The 14,555-nt window shown below is 33.4% G+C and overlaps 2 protein-coding genes across 2 annotated transcripts; one reads left to right on the top strand and one right to left on the bottom strand.

Moving 5' to 3' along the window:
- Positions 1-5,292: 5,292 nt before the first annotated feature.
- LOC124440413 (mitochondrial pyruvate carrier 2-like) lies at positions 5,293-7,578 on the top strand. Its single transcript, XM_046990811.1, has 5 exons — positions 5,293-5,412; positions 6,627-6,667; positions 6,739-6,823; positions 6,893-7,004; positions 7,389-7,578. The coding sequence occupies exons 1-5, from the start codon at positions 5,307-5,309 to the stop codon at positions 7,447-7,449; spliced, it is 405 nt and encodes a 134-aa protein (XP_046846767.1). The 5' UTR covers positions 5,293-5,306; the 3' UTR covers positions 7,450-7,578.
- Positions 7,579-8,093: 515 nt separating this feature from the next.
- Positions 8,094-14,173, bottom strand: LOC124440412 (contactin-associated protein 1-like). Its single transcript, XM_046990809.1, has 5 exons — positions 14,059-14,173; positions 11,887-12,429; positions 10,176-10,336; positions 9,094-9,330; positions 8,094-8,926 (listed from the first exon to the last, which is right to left on the bottom strand). The coding sequence occupies exons 1-5, from the start codon at positions 14,129-14,131 to the stop codon at positions 8,480-8,482; spliced, it is 1,461 nt and encodes a 486-aa protein (XP_046846765.1). The 5' UTR covers positions 14,132-14,173; the 3' UTR covers positions 8,094-8,479.
- Positions 14,174-14,555: the final 382 nt, after the last annotated feature.

The raw sequence follows: 14,555 nt of genomic DNA, 5'->3' as shown, positions 1-14,555 counted from the left end.
ATCATTATATGAACAAACAACTGACATCAACAAAGAAACCAAACTACAAATGAACATTCTTGGCCATGAATCACCATGACACATGAGTAATGACAAACTAGTAAGAGTAATCGAAGTGAATGACACAGGTGGTAAAGGGGCTTTAACAACTCCATCCATGTGGGATCTACAATAGAAGAAAATATGAAACACATGTTTCGAGATTTCATGATGAGTAACTCTGTATATGACGTTAGTTTGCGTTTTTCAATTCTTAATCAGATATATTGAGAATGAGCAAACTGCCTGTATTAAGTTTTCTGTTTGACTATCCAAATGGTAGAACATTCACCTGCATTGCACAAATAGCCTTAGTCAGTTGAGTTTTGAACGATGCAACAAGTTTAACACGATCAAAGGCATATCGTCGTGATCTAAGCATTTTACAATAAAAACTTTAATATTACAAGATCTACACTAAGACTAGTTCATTATTCCATGTGACTTCAGTACATCGTAAGTAAAAAGACAAAATTTACCTTTCTTCTTACGACTTAAAGTGACTAATTTTCCGTTGTTAACATTTCTTCAATATACGTCATGAGTCATGATTAAAATTTTCTATTGTGATTGGCGCCTTTGCAGCTTGTCACAAAGACAATAAGTAATCCTTCAATGCGTTTAAATCAAAAAAGTTCATTAGAATCTTCAGATTTTTTTGCGTTTTAATGTCGTTTTGCAAAGTAACCAGACATGGTGTGCTTAGGTAAGATTACTGACACGAATAATGAATTTAGAAAGTAAACTTTGATTTTTTCCAAATATTTATTGAGTCTTGCAGTCATATATTCTACTTAGGAGAAGGTTTAAGGGCATTCTGTTTGCCCTGACGTTTCTCGACAACTAAAAATATCTCAGGGAGCCGTATAATTCGAGCAAAAGACAATTGTGGCTCTCGTTCATTGAAAGTCTGCACCAAAATCTGTGAAAACTGCACCTCTACGCACTCAACCACACAGTGTGTTAGAGACATGTGGGAAATTTAGTCTATTGTATCCATTGCATATATTCAGTAATGACAAATGTCACATTGAAGAAGCAAATCAAAAATCAGTAGAATCAATAAAAACATTGAGATTTTCACAAGAACAGTACAGATAAATCAAAACGCAAATAATCATTTACCGTCAGTGTAGTCACTTACATTTATAGTTTCCAGCTGTGGGATCTATTTTCGTACATGACATAAAAGCAAGTATGTGTGCAACACATTTCAAAAGGGTTTTCCTTGGTCAAATTTCTTTTTGTAGCTGCTAACGACATTTTGGATATGATGCTGATAGTATTCATCAATACATCGTGGATTTCAAATTTTCAAATATCTGCGGTATGTCCATTGAAAAAAGCTTTTTGTCATTGATTTTGTAGCAGCTCTACGTTGATTGATATCAAAGTTCGAATGCAGGTTTCGGTGACAGCTGTTTCCAAACTCACTTGTCTTGGTCTCTCTTCTCTGAGTGATATCTTATCTATCGAATTTTCTCAAAATTATCAGAAAAGGCCTCTTGCTGCTGATTAAATTATGTCCAAATTATCGGCTACTACCAAGTTACATCTTGCAATCAAATGAGACGTTTTTCGGTAACTTGTCATCGATGACACATGAGGGGAACAACTTTAGTTTGCTTTGTACATTCACAAATCTTTATACTTGTCGCCTAGCCATGTGTATTGTCTTGTTCCATCTCATATGAGCGACATCTGCTCTCCATGACCCCTCGTGGCTTATATGTGGCAAGCCTAGAAGTGAATAATATATTTATACATGATGTTAAGCATGTCATTATATGTTTTTGTTCCACATGATTGTTTAACGTTCATTGTTCCAGGGGCGGATCTAGGATTAGAGGCATAGACCACTCTAGAAACCCCTATTCACACCTCTATGCAAGGAGTTAAGTTGGAAATGAGGTATACTACAAGGATGTTCGTTCTTGAACAAATTACCGGATATCAATCAAATCTAATTTTTAAAAACAAACTGTATTGTTGCCAAACAAAAGCACTATGCTCTCCATTCATTAGTATACGTAAAATACAAATGACTATTGACCATTTTTCTGTGATATTACGCAAATTATAAATTAATTAATTCATTCAGCCTATTAAGTAACGCACATATTATGATTTTGGGCATTAAGATGTTGGTGACGTCAACCAGAACGCCTTTAAACCCTCTTCTAACTCTTAGCAAGATATGACTCCAAGATTCAATGAATATATGGACAAAATTAAAGTCTAGTTTCTAAATTTATTATCGTCTCATGAATCCCATCCTACAACATCATGCATCGTTATATTCGTTATTTTTCAAAAAATCTAAAGATTCTAATGATTTTTTTTTATTTAAACGCATTGAGGATTACTTATTGTCTTGGGAAAGTTGACAGCTCCTAAAGAGCCAATCACAATAAAAAATCTTAGTCATGACGTCAATTAAAGAAATGTTAACATATGTTAACATTGTGTTTTCACTTCAACGGAATATTAGTCACTTGTAGAAAGAAAGGTAAATTCTGTCTTTTTACTTACGATGTACTGAAGTATGAGTTACATGGAATAATCAACTAGTCTTAGTGTAGGTCTTGTAATATTAAAGTTTTTACTGTAAAATGCTTAGACCTCGATGATAAGCCTTTGATCGTGTTAAACTTGTTGCATCGTTCAAACTCAACTGACTGAAGCTATTCGTGCAATGTAGATGAATGTTCTACCATTTGGATAGTCAAACAGAAAACTTAATGCATGCAGTTTGCTCATTCTCAATATATCTGGTTAAGAATTTAAAAACGCAAACTAGCGTCATATGCAGAGTTATTCATCATGAAATTTCGAAACATGAGTTTTATATTTCCTTACATTGTAGATCCCTCCTGGATGGAGTTGTGAAAGTCCCTGCATGAGATAGTTAAAAAAGGATCCTGATGGTCTATTTTTATAATTTGAACCTTAATCATGAAAAACACTCAAATTAAAAAAATTGTCAATAAAAGATGTCCCTTGCTGTGAGAAAATAACTGGCTTTCACTTGCTACTTATTACTGATTTTATTTAACGTTAAGATAATTGCAATTCTGCAAGTAGGGTTCATTGAATTTCTAAGATAAAAATGTTACAATCAATTTCAACTATGCAGACGTAAAAACTGCGCGGTGAAAAAAAGGAACAGACCGACTAAGTCGCCTGGATCAGACTGACACGGGCAACGCTAGGAAATCAGGTATTAAACTTTTGTTCTTTCAATGTATTTCAGTTTTTGTTTTTGATCATTCATTATGCTGACATTTATAACGTGTTTTTTATAGAGTAGCTATGTCTGTAGGCCTACTAACTGGACAATTAATGAATGACCAAGTCGGACAGAAGCACCAAGAAACAAGCGTCCTTATTGAAAGATTCACACTTGCAACTTCAGTTATGCATAATATTCACATTTTAACGCATTTTCAAATTCAACCGTTAAAAATTTCACTTAAACTAATTATTCACAATTGTTAAATTTTCTGACAAAACATACGAGTGAAAGCCAGCTAATAATGAAGCTCTTCATGAAGCAACATAGAACATTTCAATCGAATAAAGTCAAGTAGAATTCAAAAATGATTTTTGTCCAAGTCATGACGTCATTTTGGTCATTTCATTTTTCATTGTTGTTGGAAGGTGAATGATCAGGTCGTACGTACTGAATAATTTTTTCATTTGATTTATATAAAGCACTCTGCGCTCCTTCATTTTTTGTTCTCTTCCAAAGTTTGCGTGTCTTTTGTTTGAACACAAAAGATTTGCTGTGTATAAATAGGGTGCCGGTCAGCCTACTTTTTTGTCGCTCTGTAAATTTACATTTTTTTTTGACTGTAACGCACGATCGATCTGACTACGCTGCATGTTAAAGTAGATCATCGGGTCATTGAAAACAACAAAAATATGAAACATCTTAAAACTACAAAAAAATTGAGGAAATTTTTCTAAGTTTTCGATCTTTTCTTTTTTTGGAGGTTTTTCTCCAGATCCACCGGTCTGCCCTCCCATTTCGTTTGTTTTGGAATAAAAACAATGTCCACATTTGGGGCCAAGCGAAGCCATTTGGCATAAGATTATTTATTGTAGCTATCATGAATGTTCACGTTTCTTTTTCATTTCTTGGCCTTTGGGTGTATCTCCCAAAACACTGTGTTTATTTTATACGTACATTTTAAAAAAATTAGTACGGAAAGCCTACATGTTGGTTGCCAGCAAGTATATAGCTACTGAATGAAAAAGATTTAACCAACATAGTTAAAATAGTATCATGTCTTAAGTATTATTTATGTTAAACTCGTTAAAGAGTTGAAAATGCTCTTTAGTCATATGACCAAGTAATTTCCTAACCCTGGAATCCAATACTATCAAGTAATAGCAACTACTGGAATCTAATACCACAATTGTTGAAGATTGAAGGTGCAGAATTAGAATATCTCAAACATTTTCTTGTCTGATAAAAAAGCCTACACCAAAGAAAGTGTCTAAAATGTTTGATGCATCTCCGCAAAATGACAATGAGCACGTAAGTTAGACTACCTGACCGAATTCATTAAATCTCTTAAAAATGACGTCATTACATTTCTTCAGTTAGCTACTGGAGACAGTGTGGTTCAGCCAGAAAGGAAGTTGAAGGTCACATTCAGGTTGAAGTTCCAAGCACCTATCAGTGCTACAATGAATTAGTTGAAGAATTTTTATCCTTTCTTTACGAGAAAAGTTCATAGTTCATGAACGCTCGATATTGTCTAGTCGGGACGTTAAAGTCGTATCTACACATCTAAATATTATACGACATTCCAATGAAATCGATAATATCCTGTTGAAACAATTATTTCACCAGCTGATTGATTCATCAATTGTATTATGTAGAAACTATAACTACCTGCTTTACTTTAGCATTCAGTATGGGTTTTTTGGCAACAACCATGTAGGGTCTTTTCATCACTTCCTTGACAGTATTGTAATTCTTGTAACGTATAAGAGTGCTTGTAGTTTTGTTTTGATAATTCCTACAAGAGTAATATACTATTTCTTCTTCGAACTTGAAAATGTAAGCTCAGAGTATTAAACCGCTAGCAATTGTGATGTAAACTGAATACCTATTGTTTCGTTATTGTTAAAGTAAGCAGAAAACGGCTGGCGTTAGTGTATTTCGATTTGTGTTCGTGTACTTCTATTTGTGTTTGTGTACTTTCACGTGTTCGCCACGCGTACCTTTTTTTCACTCATTTGAATAAAATTAAAAAATGGCTGCGCTCAGAGCTAGTGTTTCTAAAATTCTTGCAAGATACGACGCTCGAATCAACGAATTTCTTCCTCCCTTAGGAAAAAAATTTTGGAATCACGAAGCAGGTAGTCAATTCTACAAAACTTGTTGAATTCATGTTTTGCACCCCCTTTTTGTGCATGTGAAAAATTATAAATCAATCTTGGCTTTTTAGGCATTACATTAGGTTGTATGTCTTTCAATATGTACGCCAAAGTTTTCTTTTCATAAAACAATTGAACACCAGCATGCAGCAGCTTTTTGTGTAAATAAATGAGTAACTGGGTATTGCACTGCTATATATGCTATATTTGTTAAATTTTATTTTATTTTATTTGTTTTCGTTGTATAATTTTTAAAACCGACACTGCGACACCGGTATTTTTTGTTGTTCATGCATAAGTACTGATAAAAGATACCATTCTGTGTACCGCTGAAGTGTATAACTTGATATTCACACAAGCTCACCAGCTATCAAATAGATATTCCATAATTGTGTCCTTTTTTTGTTGGTTGGTTTTGGAGAACATTAATACATAAGATAATGATCGTGTTTAATTCCTAAACGAGAGGGATTAAAGATATCGATTTCTCCAATGTTTCAAATTATAAAGAAAGAATATTAGGTAATCAGTTAAAGTTATCTAAGTGCATCTCAAACTGCATTCTAATTATCATGCCACTATTCTCCTACATTTTGTTGTTATTTTAGTTCAATACATGTAAGTACAGTATAAATAAGGAATATTTTAGCAATCTGGTTATGACACTCATAGGAGAAAATGGTACTGTAACTTAGGTAAATTATAGAATCTTGTTATGCTTTTTTCCTAAATATTATGATAAGTTTCAGTAATCTGCCATCTTATACATCGCCACATTTTCATTACTTCAAAAACTTTGCATTTCGTCTGTTTTAGCTACATTCCTTTCTCTCTTTTAATTTAAGTTTAGAGTTCCCAAGTTTTCAATTTAAAATCTATTAGCTTTGTACATATGCCAAGCACTGATGGTGTACTTTGTGGATCAAAACACTTGCCATGTGCACTGCACATTTAGAGTTTCATACTTGCCTGATAACAATCTTTAGGCAGCATAATATAGGCAGCATAAGGATAAAAAAGATGGCAATGCTACTTAGTGCATGGTCAGAAGATACAGAAAAATACTTTTCCTGTTAACAAACTAAAATCTTGAAAAACTTGAGTAAATCTACCTTGAATGGAAATGAATTGTAATTTTCCCAAACTGAAATACATTATTTTGTTTTTTTGATGATAATGGTGTTGAATTTTGATAGGGCCAAAAACCATATTTTTCTGGGCACCAACGTTCAAATGGGTAAGACTGATCATTGGCAAAAATGATTTTCATTGGTTTACATAAGTTGTTACATTGTTACTTTTCTGTAGGGCTTAGTGATTGCGGGAATAGCTGATTATACAAGACCAGCTGAAAAACTTAGTGTATCTCAGTCTTTGTCTTTGACTGCAACTGGTATGTCCTTGCAACCCAAATTGTCTTTCAAACTCAAGTTGTTTGTGAAAACAAGTTTGTATTTTTTAGGGTTTATCTGGTCACGCTATTCATTGGTTATTATACCCAAGAGTTGGAATTTATTCAGCGTGAATTTTTTCCTAGGTTTAACTGGTTTAAATCAGCTTTATCGTGTCTGGGAGTAAGTTAAAGCATGTTTTAGTATCTTTGTCAGAACATGTCATTTCCAACATAGTTGTTTAACATGTGTCTAATTAAAATAAGATTAAGAATTTAAAGTGTGTTCTAATATTCCTTGCAACAATGATGAGAAATGACGGTGACTATTTATTTATAAATTTGAAATAAGAACATGAATTAAATAATAATTTAGTTATTTGCTGTTTATCGAACACCAAATAGAAGTAAAAAATGCCAAACAAACTCTTAACTTATTTAAAATACCATTATCATTTTCCTAATCACAAATTCAATTTGTTATACAAAATATGCGTAAATGTCTATTTCTGTGACCATAATCTTCAAAAACATGTAAATATTCATTCAAAACTATTTTTTTATTTAGTTACCAGAGAAATTTAAAATCAGATTCTAAAGCAGCAGAAAGTGACTCAAACTCTGTGTGATATTGAAATATTTTGTTCAAAATTTCAAATGGACTCAAAACATGGAACATGCACCTTTTTGGTAGATTAAGGGTAAAATTAGAATTGAGGAGATGGGGACGATTTGTATTATTAAAACTATTATTTCTACATCTTGTTTAATATATTGATACCCGTAGTTATTCAAAATTGAGGTTTATTGAACTAACAGACACTCATACGTTATAGCATATTGACACAGAATAATGATTTTACAGAAGGGTCACTCAGGTGTACAACGTGTCCTCGTGTCGGCCATTATTCCAGCCAGTTGATTAGGATTTCTCACTTGTTTCCAATCATTAAAATTACATAACGTCAATACTTAATAATGAATTCAAGTATATTTTGACTTAAGAAATGACTTTCGGATCATTTTAAAGGTTTGGAAACAGTCAAAAACCCTAATCATCTGGTTGGAATAATGGCGGCCACCATGCAAGGACAAAAACATCAAAGGTTCCGACACGAGTGACTCTCTGTATATTCTTATTCTGTGGTATTGATGAACCATGACAGGAGAATTTTCACTTTCATAATGAGACCAAGAGTGGTTTTTTCCTTACGTAGTACTTTACTGAAAACTTCAAATTGAAATGTGTTTACAAAACCACGATGAAAACTGGTTTGAAAAATTATGTTTTTTTATTCGAAGAGAAAAGCTTCTCTCGTCTAAGGCAGCGTGCAGAAATGAACTACAACACAAAACAAGCGCGCGTATATTAACAAATATTTACAACTAAAAGACGCTTTTCCTTTTTAACTAAACCCAATAAAAAATCTTCACATAACGTTCAACAGTCTAAAACTTTCTTCAACTATTTAAAACTTAAAACACGCAGGATAAGAGCAATTCATAGTATTGTATAGTAGAGTGTGACAAGATTTCTGCCAATAGTTAAAGGATTATAAATCTCAGCGGTAATATCTAAATGCTATTTTATTTTCATTGAGCAGACCATGAATTACCGTAGTTTACTAATTAACGTATATTTGATGTATAAACTAATTTTCAGAGATAATATTCTTTACCTTGCTGACCATCTGTCTCATTACCAGACTTAGTAACAAGTGTCAAATTTTCTGTATCCCAATTTAAGTTTTCACCTGAACCCTCGTGTGTTTGATAAACGCCCTTGTGGCGTTTCAAATACCACGTAACGAAGAGTGCAATAATCAATACGACGATTAATACGAGGAAGACAACGATAATGGCGATGACTGTTGTATCATCGTTGTTTACATGTTTAACGTGATCACCACAGTTAGTAGTGTGATTTGTGCGGTTGTTTTGATGAGTAAATGTGTGGACGACAGTTTTGGGAGCAATAGTTGAAGTGCTTTCTCTCGTCTTTGGGTGAGAACAATGTGTATTTATTGATTCAGAACAGCCCTCCTTCACAAACTCTTTCATCTCAGTCTGATTTATGACATCTGTGTAGTCTTTACCATCGAGATACTAAAGAAAGTAAAACATTACAAGGAATAATTTATATACGGAAAATGATGCACTGAAATACCGATATTTTGTCATGAATAAAGCTACTTGTCAATTGCGTGGCTTTATGCTATACTACATCATGAAAATATAAAAATAGAAAATATTTGCAGAATGATCAACTTTACCATGTCTTTAATACAGCCACGAAACGAATTGCACTTTCGCTCAGAAGAGCCCAAATACAACTTTGTTATCATAACTGGATGTGCAACGACAGTAGTAAAATTGCTGTGATCGATAGCAATTTTCACGGATTGTCCATCATTCGCCATTACGATAGTATGCCACTGAGTATCAATGTTTTTTAAATGCAGATTCAATTGAGTTGTGTGTACGTAGAGTTTGGATTCGTGCACTAAAATCTAAACGAAAAAGCATGTGATATAACTCAATTCTAGTACAGCAGCTTCCTTTAAATTAAAATAAAAATTGAAAACTAGCAGGACCAGGGAAATTTTTTGGTTAACAATCAACTTGTTACAAGCGTTGTTACACGTACTTGTTACAAGCGTTGTTACACGTACTTGTTACAAGCGTTGTTACACGTACTTGTTACAAGCGTTGTTACACGTACTTGTTACATGCGTTGTTACATGTACTTGTTACATGCGTTGTTACACGTATTTGTTATAAGCGTTGTTACATGTACTTGTTACAAGCGTTGTTACATGTACTTGTTACAAGCGTTGTTACACGTACTTGTTACAAGCGTTGTTACATGTACGAGTCCGACACTCGTGCTAAACATTTTGGGGTAGAATAAACGTAACTATTAATAATGGAGCAGTCAAGAATGCTTAAGTTCTCGATAGCTTGTTCTTGACGTACGTATGACGCTGAAAGCCTTCATCAAAACAGTTGAAAATGCACGATAAAAGGATATTGCGTTTGCGCATCTACAAAAGTATATATATACGCGTGAGCCTATATGTACGCACGATCAACGACCATTTATAATCAAGTAAAATCATGATAATCTAACGCTAAGATGTTTCCAAGGATGGATCCATTCGTTTAAAACGATGTTTAGAGATTAGTATATCAACATTATAATAGCAATACATTATGACGCTAAAAGCAACCAAAAGTTAGTTGTACTCATCACTCGTTACCATTACTGCAAAATATTTATTCAACACTTTTCAACAAACATTCATCACACAATTCAATAAATATCAAAAATGACATCTCATGAATTTCTTCCTACCTTAATATCACCATGGTCCATTGTTCTAACACTAGCAATAGCTTGATTTTCTTCTTTAGGATCAAAAAGCTTAAAAATGAAACTGAAATTCTTCAATGATGAAACTTTGAGAGCAGCAAATGCATTTTTGTTTGTTAAAGTGAAGGAACGTCGATTGACATCTAAACAAAAAAATAGCAAACAAGTATAGGGATCACCTCGCTCCAAATTACTTAAATTAGTAGCAGTTAGTTGATTGCAACAATTTCATTGGGGTAACGGAGGGCGTTAGGATGTAGCTAGTTTTAGATTAGTAGCTTTAGCCCCCAAGCTTTACCCCAAGGCTTCCCCCGGGCACCCGACAAAAATCATAGTACATCTTTGATATACTAGTACATATTGTCGTTCAAATAGAATATTTTTTGTGTTGAGATGAGAAATCTTTGGAGGCATACTCTCCACAAAAAGTTGCAAGTTGCAGAAATATACATTACTGTTCAGAAGTTTAGATTATATTTAGTATTTCAGCGTTTATCATGATGTGTTAGGTACGAATTTTTTTTGTCAATCAAAATAATGCCAATACACGTGAAGGCGGTCAAGTATATACCTACGTAGCAAAAACATCCCACAAGTATACAATATAGAGTGTTACAGTATACGTCAAGGGAGATGACAAAACGTGACAGTGGAAGAAATCTCCAAGGAAAAAACAGAAAGGTACGTTGTTCATGACATCTTTAAGGAAAAAACAAGAGAGTTAAGTTGTTCAAGAAATCTTCACGGAAAAAACAAGACAGTTACGTTGTTCAAGAAATCTTCAAGGAAAAAACAAGACAAGTAAGTTGTTCGAGAAATCTCTAAGGAAAAAACAAGACAGGTTGTTCAAGAAATCTTCAAGGAAAAAACAAGACAGGTTGTTAAAGAAATCTTCAAGGAAAAAACAAGACAAGTAAGTTGTTCAAGAAATCTCTAAGGAAAAAACAAGACAGTTATGTTAAAATACTGTAATAAAGAAGGCTGTCTTTGGGCAGCAACATGAAGAGAAGATCAAAGACCATAAAACAAGAGTTAGAACATGTCATTAGAAAAAATGTATCGTTAAATACAATCGATCGACGGTTGTTGATGAAACGCTGGAGACGTTGTGATTGGTGTAAGAAGTGAAGAGACGATAGTAAGTGGAGCAACGGGAGAGGGATTAATTTTTTAAGCTAATCCCAGGATAAGGAATATTCCTCGGGGGAGCGCTCCACCGAGCATCTTTGGAAAATAATAAAGAAAAAGTTAGAAAGTACGTGGGCTTTGCAAGTGCTTACAAGGAACTAAAGGTGCCATCCTTGAAAAATGGGATGTTATTGACGTTCGTGAAACGCATAGTTTAATTGCAACAATGATACGTCGTTGTGCAGCAGATATCACTATCTGTGGTGGTAGTACCACAAAACCAATAATATAGTAACAAATACTAAGAAACCTATGCAGTGCTCTGACCAACTGAGCTATGAAGTCACACAGTGGAGAGCAGGTCAATTTTGTTGGGCTCATGTTTTCTCGTGAAAGGAATGTCATATGAAGAATGTTATATGCAGTGCGGTGTTTGAAATTAAATGAAGATATCTTCATTTAAATACTAAGAATCATATCTTAGAATCATATCTTCATTTAAATAGTAAGAAACCTAATTAGTTATTTTTTAAAGTCATTAATAATAATGGAAGAGAAAACTGACCTCCATAACAAGTGATATTTCCAACTTGAATTTTAACGTTTGCAGAAGCAGATAAATGATTAAAATGAAAACTTTTTACTGGCAGATCATCCTTGTTGGTCAAATACCCAAAATTTTCTCTAAATGTTCCATTACCATGCACACCGCAATGGCAGTTTTTGTCAGCAAAACTACAGTCAGACCAGTAATACTTTGGGCTATCATCAATTGATGTCCAACTGAAAGACGATTTCCCCAGTCTTCCAAATAAAGTCGCATTAACGCAAGTATACGCTACATACTGTTTACAACTAACACTTTTGTCAATAAACTTTTTGACATCTTCTGTCAATAGATTACGATATGTTATGGTTTGAGAATGTACATCATGAACAGCAGATCCTAATATATGATAAATATTGTCATAAACAGGAAGGGTTGTCTTGACAGGTTCTGATGTTAGGTTACAATAAACCTGAACGTCTTTATCAGCAATACGGACTACATATAGACCAGAAATATTTCTTGCACTTTCTTTTACATCATCACAAGTCTTAAATGAGCCTAATGATAGACAATAAGATAGTGATGTGTGGCGCATTCAATAAATTTACATAAATATGAGATTGTGACGAGCGGCACTGAATAAATTTACATAAACATGAGTAACAGCATAAACACAAAAATTACAAACAATTAAAATTTGAAGTGAGAAAAATTTTTGTGATTAATTTTTGCATTGAGCAGATTTAATCACATAAAATGGAAATAATACACAAACAGTAAAGTTTTAAATGGAATCTGCACCTTTTGAGCAGGGCTACAAAGAGGGGAAGAGTTGGAAACAGGGAGGAGAAAGGGCAATTAGTCTTCTATGTGCCCCTCCATGTGCCCCCTCCATGTGCCCCCAAAGCAAGATGAAAACAATTTATTGCTATGAAAATATGCACGCAAATATAATAAGAATTAGTAAGTAAATTTATAAGTATGCTAATTTACATACATAAGTATGTTAATATTATCTTACTGTGCTGATTCATAAGCATAAAACATAAAAATCACATATTACAATTTCAAAATGCAATTTAACTATGGTCAGGTTTTGCGGGAAAGAGGGGCCATGTGAAAAGTTTTGTCTATGCCCCTAAAATTTTTTGAGCAGCCTGCTTTTAAAAGCTTTACATTTATTAACATGGTTCTTTAAAAAGCCAAGAAGCTAAATTTTTACTCAATTTCTGCATGATGATACATTGCTTAACAAATAATGTTTACTTGGTTTACAACAAAAACAAAATGCCAGTTAAAATTTAAGCTTATTAACTCTCTATTACTTCCAATAAAGTGTTACCCTGGTGCAACACTTAATCAAAGACAGAGCTTAAGCTAGAGCAACACCAAAACAAGAATTTACAATATATCTGTTACATTAAATTCAAAAAAATCTCTAAAATCTAACAAAAAATTCTAAAAAATGCTTGTTATTCTTAACTCAACAGATGCCTGTCACTCCACTTGCCCTTGCCTTCAAAGTACCATTCTTTTAAGTTTCAATTAAAGTAGTAAATAGCAACAAGTCCTTGGTCCTTTATTAAATCAATAGTTTTACACCACAAATACTGCTACAACTATTGTTCCCTTCTAAGAATCATTAAATAATTTTCTTGTAAATGTCATGTTTCCCTTTAATACCATGGACCAAGATAAATTGAATGGCATACCCCCTCTCTTAAGTCTCTTCCTTTTCGTAGTCAAATAAATTACGAAATTTATCTTAATAATTGATAATAATTTTTCTAAGCAATCACAACGCTTAAATGTACAAAATTGCTTTCTACATTCATATGTATTAGACGCATAAAAGTAATCACTAAGATGACAGAAATATTAGCTAGTCCATAGTGGAAATGGACAAATGGTAGCGTTAGTTTGATGTTATTCAAAGCAATGTTTTTTCTCTATTCTTGCATGGAATATTCGAGTTTTCTTAAATGAAATATTTTATGCTAAAACTAACGATATGTTTGGTTATTTTTCTGTTTACAATTTACCACAGTAAGTAGCTTTTTGAATAATGCATTTCTTACAGAAGCAGCTGCACAAAAAGCAGGGCACTTTCAAGACATTACAAGGATATTACAATTTGCAAGATCATTAAAAAGTATTAGTTTAGAGACATTTATAGATGTACCTTACCTCTTGCCGTTGTGGCCAAAATAAAAAACCACAAAAGAAACATAATCCACTTCAATTTTTTTCCTGTACTCATAAGTCATGAAACATTTAAAAGTCATGCAAATATGCGTAGTGTTTGGCAACAGTTCACCTATTCGCAGGGTACTGCATCCGTTTCCTATGGTTTACTGGTTTGCTACCTCTTCGCGGGCAAAAAATAAAGTGGAAGTATGGAACACTCACTGGGATGAACTGGGGAATACAACACACCCCCTCAGAATTTTAAAAAATTCTTTTGTAAGAAATATTATATTTTACTACTTTCTTCTTGTATTTTTATTGTACTAACAAAGACTATAGTTTTAAAAATTATATTGAAGGGTTGGACGATTGCTCTCTTTTGCCAGTGCCTATACAATCATAATAATCCCACCCCGGAAGTTAATTAACTGTTAGGATCAAAGTTTCCAAATGATTTGTGTGGAAAACGAAAAGGCCGTTATCCAGTAACCGAACTA

This window comes from Xenia sp. Carnegie-2017, unplaced genomic scaffold, assembly GCF_021976095.1.
Source record: "Xenia sp. Carnegie-2017 unplaced genomic scaffold, XeniaSp_v1 HiC_scaffold_2, whole genome shotgun sequence".
NCBI classification, from domain to species: Eukaryota; Metazoa; Cnidaria; class Anthozoa; order Malacalcyonacea; family Xeniidae; genus Xenia; species Xenia sp. Carnegie-2017.
Note: the sequence above shows the minus strand (reverse complement) of the source record. Positions and strands in the feature narration are given on the sequence as shown.

Excerpts from the sequence above, each read along its gene's own strand:
- LOC124440413 (XM_046990811.1), top strand. The coding sequence starts at position 5,307 with ATGGCTGCGCTCAGAGCTAGTGTTTCTAAAATTCTTGCAAGATACGAC. Across the intron at positions 6,824-6,892 it reads TTTGTCTTTGACTGCAACTG|GGTTTATCTGGTCACGCTAT; the intron begins GTATGTCCTTGC and ends TGTATTTTTTAG. Across the intron at positions 7,005-7,388 it reads CAGCTTTATCGTGTCTGGGA|TTACCAGAGAAATTTAAAAT; the intron begins GTAAGTTAAAGC and ends TTTTTTATTTAG.
- LOC124440412 (XM_046990809.1), bottom strand. The coding sequence starts at position 14,131 with ATGAGTACAGGAAAAAAATTGAAGTGGATTATGTTTCTTTTGTGGTTT. Across the intron at positions 10,337-11,886 it reads AAATATCACTTGTTATGGAG|ATGTCAATCGACGTTCCTTC; the intron begins GTCAGTTTTCTC and ends TTTTTTGTTTAG. Across the intron at positions 8,927-9,093 it reads GTGGCTGTATTAAAGACATG|TATCTCGATGGTAAAGACTA; the intron begins GTAAAGTTGATC and ends TACTTTCTTTAG.